This window comes from Lupinus angustifolius, chromosome LG14 (genome assembly GCF_001865875.1).
Source record: "Lupinus angustifolius cultivar Tanjil chromosome LG14, LupAngTanjil_v1.0, whole genome shotgun sequence".
Taxonomy (NCBI): domain Eukaryota; kingdom Viridiplantae; phylum Streptophyta; class Magnoliopsida; order Fabales; family Fabaceae; genus Lupinus; species Lupinus angustifolius.
Genome location: NC_032022.1, coordinates 11360442 through 11366565, shown reverse-complemented (window position 1 = coordinate 11366565; position 6124 = coordinate 11360442). Strand labels below are relative to the sequence as shown.

General features: G+C 35.4%; 1 protein-coding gene across 1 annotated transcript in view; it reads left to right on the top strand.

Moving 5' to 3' along the window:
- Nucleotides 1142-6124, top strand: part of LOC109326383 — a 5983-nt gene continuing 1000 nt past the window's right edge. The window contains exons 1-8 of the mRNA XM_019559070.1: nt 1142-1360; nt 1596-1688; nt 1775-1963; nt 2266-2368; nt 2822-2995; nt 3517-5192; nt 5306-5582; nt 5954-6074. Coding sequence (XP_019414615.1) covers nt 1142-1360; nt 1596-1688; nt 1775-1963; nt 2266-2368; nt 2822-2995; nt 3517-5192; nt 5306-5582; nt 5954-6074 — 2852 coding nt within the window. The remainder of the gene's footprint in view (nt 1361-1595; nt 1689-1774; nt 1964-2265; nt 2369-2821; nt 2996-3516; nt 5193-5305; nt 5583-5953; nt 6075-6124) is intronic.

Below are 6124 nucleotides of genomic sequence, written 5' to 3'. Positions count from 1 at the left end.
CCTCATCCTATCCTCATCCACATTCTCACCCTCATCCTATCCTCATCCACATTCTCACCCTCATCCTATCCTCATCCACATTCTCACCCTCATCCTATCCTCATCCACATTCTCACCCTCATCCTATCCTCATCCACATTCTCACCCTCATCCTATCCTCATCCACATTCTCACCCTCATCCTATCCTCATCCACATTCTCACCCTCATCCTATCCTCATCCACATTCTCACCCTCATCCTATCCTCATCCACATTCTCACCCTCATCCTATCCTCATCCACATTCTCACCCTCATCCTATCCTCATCCACATTCTCACCCTCATCCTATCCTCATCCACATTCTCACCCTCATCCTATCCTCATCCACATTCTCACCCTCATCCTATCCTCATCCACATTCTCACCCTCATCCTATCCTCATCCTCATCCTCATCTTTATCCTCATCCTATCCTCGTTGTCATTCTCATTGTCGTCCTCATCCTATCCTCATCCTCATGCTCGTCCTCATCCTATCCTCATCCTCTTCTTCATACTCATCCTATCCTCTTCATCATTCTCGTCCTCATCCAACTCTCATCCCAATCCTAACCTCATCCTGATCCTATCCTCATCCTCANTTTGAATTTCATATATATATATATATATATAGGCTACTAATATTGAATCATTAGAGTGTTACATTGCTTTCCAGCCCTAACAAACTACTGATCCCTGCCAAATTCTCATGTTTTCATTTTTATTATTAAAGTCCAATTAAATTACAGGTGCATAACTGTAATATTTTTAAGGTGCAGGGTAGAATCTGTTATTGCTAGTGTTTTACTACTGTTATACAAACTTATATTATATATCAACCTTTTTATGTTACAATAACATATGAATCATAATAATTGTTTTATAGAGTTAGAATTACTGGTTTATAAACATTACATGGCCTGGTCTCTATATAATCTTTTCAACTTCTCAAGTGAGAGAAGTATATGTAGATTCTCTTCCCTTGAACCTATTTTTTTCTTCATTATTTACTAAACATTTCTCTACGGCAAATAAACCTTTCGTGTTAGCAGTTGAGACCCACATGTATGTAAAGAAAATGAGCCTAATATGAATATTTATACACCTTAACAATAATGCTTGTATGAATTATTTACTTCTTTTGGTACCACAGGTGTTCATATTTGGGTCAGTACCACTGAAAACTTATTTACCTGATGGGGATATTGATCTAACAGCCTTCAGTGACGATAAAGATTTCAAGGATAGTTTGGTCCATGAGGTACGAGGTGTTTTAGAAAAAGAAGGTAAGAATGAGAATGCTGAGTTTCGTGTGCAAGAGGTTCAATATATCGAGGCAGAGGTATGTGCTTTTTATCAGATGAATTCATAATTCTTTTGCATGTGTAGAGTGAAAAAAACTTTACTGTATGGTGACATTATTCCTGGTGCAACCTATTATTTAATATATTCCTGGGGTGTTTCTCAGCCTTTGTTTAAAAAAAAATCATGTTTCTACCCTAATTGATTGTTTTGTTTTTTATGTGAAAATTTACAATTTTACCCTTGACATGTTTCTTATTGTTGTTCAATGATAGGTGACAATCCTAAAGTGCCTAGTGGATAAATTTGTGGTGGACATATCTTTTAATCAGATTAGTGGTTTATGCACACTTTGTTTTCTTGAGGAGGTGACATATTTTGACACATTTTTTTCTATCTTAAATCACTATTTTATCTTTTGCAAATATCTCTAACAAATAGTTTTATATTCCAGGTTGACAGTCTAATAATACAGAATCATTTATTCAAGCGCAGTATTATATTGATAAAAACTTGGTGTTTCCATGAGAGTCGAATCCTTGGTGCCCACCATGGACTTATTTCATCCTATGCACTTGAAGTTCTAGTCTTATACATTTTTCATATTTACAGTGATAAATTTGCATTTGCTGGACCATTTGAGGTGACAAACTAACTTCTTTACTTTGAAAATACATGCGGAGTAACTCAAGTGAGAATAATAAATTCGAGTCATATAACCAAACTGTACATGAACAGATAGAATTAAAATTTAGTTATTGGTCATATGATCACTTAGTACATGTATTTATTAATCTCAATCATTCAAATAAGATTTAATGGTCTATATTAACTGTTTTTATTTCTCATAATAACAACCGTTCTCACTTGAGTCACTTTTTATATATAGCTTATGAGAAAGATAAGAAAATTTATACTAGTTTTCCTATTGCTTCCATATCTCAGGTGCTTTTTCGATTTCTGGAGTTCTTTAGTAAATTTGACTGGAAGAACTATATTATTAGCTTGTGGGGACCGATCCCTGTAAGTTCACTTCCTAATATAAGAGGTATGTAACAAAAAAGAATTAATGTTAGTCATATAATCTATCTTTCTTGAATAACATAGGTTTGTATAGCTTTTGCACCTCAAAAAAAAAAATGCAGTCATGCACATATAATTCTGACTGATAACAATGACAGAAAAAATAACCATTACATCTTTTTTGTTTTCTTTATTATAATACTGTTATATTTATACATTGTTAGCCTACAGATTATATACAGCAAGTATATAATCTACTATTTATTTACATTAGTTTTAGTTTTATCGAAAAGTAAATGTCAACATAGTAACAATATATAAAATTCTTAAATCATCAGTGTATACGTTTTTTTTGTGCGGTGTAAATAGGCGCATGGTTGTATTTTTTAAGGTGTGGGATATAATCACATGAATGACATGCATGATCTCTTCATTATATCTGATAAACTTTTTTTTTGTGCAATCAAAATCATTACAGCAGAGCCTCCACACAATGATTGCAGAGAGTTACTGCTAGAAGGAGATTTTCTTTTTGCTTGCAAAGCCTTTTATGGTGTTACTCGAAGAAATCAAGAATCTTTTGTTTCAAAACACTTGAACATTGTAGATCCTTTATGTGAAAACAACAACTTGGGTCGTAGCATTAGTAAGGGTATTTAACTCTTAAACCCTACCTATAACAATTCTCTTTAGTCTTTATCACTTTTTACTAAAGATATTATTCTATTCCACTTGAAATGTTACTCAACAAAAACCTTTTAAGGAAGCAAAATGTTTATTAATTTGTTACCTTGAATTCATAAAATGCATGATGTTGTGTCTGCAATCTATTGTTAAGGAAAATATTCATTTTCATTCCCAACATTTTGTTTTATTTTGTATGTTATTTATTTATCTTTCACTCAAGAATTCTACTTGTATTTTTTTCTTCTCACCAGATTAATTTGTTGTCTACCAACAACTTGTTGGTCTAGTAGTGTAAGGCACTACTAGATCCCCAGGATGACCAAAAGATCAAAGGTTCAATTCCTGGAAGCGACACTTGTTGGGAGGGGCAGTTACGCACCCCGAAAGACATTAGTTCCTTACCCAAAAGGGTGAGAGGATACCCTTGATAGTACCAAAAAAAGATTAATCTTTTGTCTGGTTTTTTGGTTAAAATCTACTCTACAGGCAACTTTTATAGGATAAAGAGTGCAATAGCTTTGGGGGCTGAGAGGCTAATGAGATTGTTTGAATGCACAGAAGATACAATAGCAGCTGAGTTTGATTATTTTTTCAAGAATACATGGGATAGGCATGGAAATGGTCACTGGATGAATTTAAACAATTACAATCTATATCTAAAAAATAATCCAACACCTCAAGAAAATGAGATTGAGAAGGCTCATCAAGCTTCTGATAGTGTCCATCAAAATCCTATATTTGGAACATTTGATGTATCTTCTGTAAATTGGAGCACAAGGACTAGTGACATGAAAAAATCACTTACTGATATAGGCAAAACTCCTATGTATCCATCAAATGAAGTTCATGCCATCATGCCTCAAGTTCCTTCACAAGAGTGGAGAAGTGAAGAGTATGGCCTTTCTGTTGATGATGCAATGAGGATGCAGCATGAAGAGTATGATCTTATTCATCTTACAGAAAGTTACAAGAATCACAGTTTACATGGATATATTCAAGCACCCTTTAATGTGAATTCAAATAATCTACCTTTCCCTTCACCGGCACCACCTGGTTTCCTTACACCGTCGCCTGGTTTCTCACCAATACCACCATCTGGTTTCCCTCCACCACAACCACCACCAGCTGCTTTCCCTACACAACCGCCATCACCGGGTTTTGAACATGCACAATCATCGGGTGTTCCTCCAGTAATTATCTCTTCTTGGAGCTATTGTATGCCTAATTCAGATCATGACAACATTAGTGAAGGTTTAGTGTCTGAGCAAGACATGGATGGTGGTTCCAGCTCTTGTAATTCACCTTTCTGGAATAGTTCAGGTACTAGTTACTTACCAAAAGAATATTGGGATGTTACTGAACATAAATGGTTGGCCAGAGAAAATGATAGTGATGATTCTCCTTCACTGAGTCCTCAACTAGTAGACGCTACTCACTTGGCTCAGAATAAAAATGGAATTGTTACTTCAAATGCTCAGGATAATCGATCAGCCGGTCATAAGCGAGGACCAATAGTTGTGCCTAATTCATCGAGGTTTAGTCCTGCCTCAAGCCAGAGAGGAATTGAAAACCAAGGGTTATCAGCATTTCCATTTGTTCAGTCTACACCAACATTTCCACCTAATACCAAATTCACATTGAATAATATTCCTATTTTGACTTATACACCTCTCAATTATATGGAGATGAATGTTGATCTAGTCAATTTGAATTCTACTCAGAAATCCGGACAACCGAATCATTTACTTATGCATAACTATAGCAGCGTCGATGAAACTTCAGAGCCTTATGTAGGAAGACCATGGCCGGATATTTTGAAAGCTGATTTTTTAAGCCATTGGTTGAATCTGCAACATGGAAGGCGTTGTGAGAATCCACAACTACAAGGGCACTTACCTTATCTATCTGCTAATGTTGTTGTACCTCCGTTTTACTTTCCACCTTTGCCTGCATACTTTCCTTGGGATGTTGCTCCTAGGATACCTACAGATTTTATGAACAACATGCCTCATTGTTTTCCTCCTCTCTTATTTTCTATGCTGCCAAACCTATTTCCTCAGCATGCCTTCAATCCATGTTTTAATAACCGTAATGTTGATTTGACTCCCGGATATAGAAGCGCCGGAATTGGAACTTTTCTACCAGACCCAGTGAGTTACCAGGTTAGTAACTCTATAATGTGCTATTTATTGTGATTTTTTGTTTCCTAGCTTGATCAAGTGTGGTGTTACACTTTGTGTTGAGCATAACTTGCTTTTAATATTGAATTTTCCAGAATAGGTATTACAGGAAAAAAAATTATTCACTTAGCAGAAATGAAGAGGGAAACAATGGATATAAAAGGAACGAGGATAAAAAGGAATATCATCATAATTTTGACTCAGAGGAAAGGTATCGTCGCCGCAGTGTTCATTTTGGTAACTTCCGTTGTAAGACGAAGCAATACTATAGACGAAGAAATAATGGGCCAGCTTTTGATGCTTCTATATTTGATAACAATTCAGATGCCATTGTCATTGTGCCTGATGAACAACAACCACTTCCTAGTGATGGTTAGACATCTCCATTATACTTTTTCAATTTATATGATGTGTCCATACAGTAAAACATAGGTAAATGCTTTTGATCAAGAGTATAAAAGATACTTATTTTATTGAAAAGTAGTATACTTAATATATGAAAGGTTGCTAACCAGTGCTTGCACTAATCAAGGAGTGAAAAAAGAGACAAGTTTTTATTGGAAAATTTACCATGTCACTTCCCTACATGATATATACATAACTTATGAAATTTTATTAATCCCTTAACTGATGTCTTTACCTGACTATTACATTTGTAAATGCATACCTGTTTTTCCCAATAAAAGAATAGGTCATGCCTATGATGAGTGACTTGAGTTTGGGTTTCATGATCAACTTCTTAGGAACAAATGAAGCATCAAATCAAGGTGAAAGCTCACAAAGTGCTTCTAATGAGATGGAAAATGTTGAAGGAGATTCTGCAGACCCTTCTCCACAACAGTCACCAGCATCTGATTCACCTGGGTAAGGCTATATTTTCTTTCCTTTTCTCTCTAGTAGAGTGCTCATTTAAC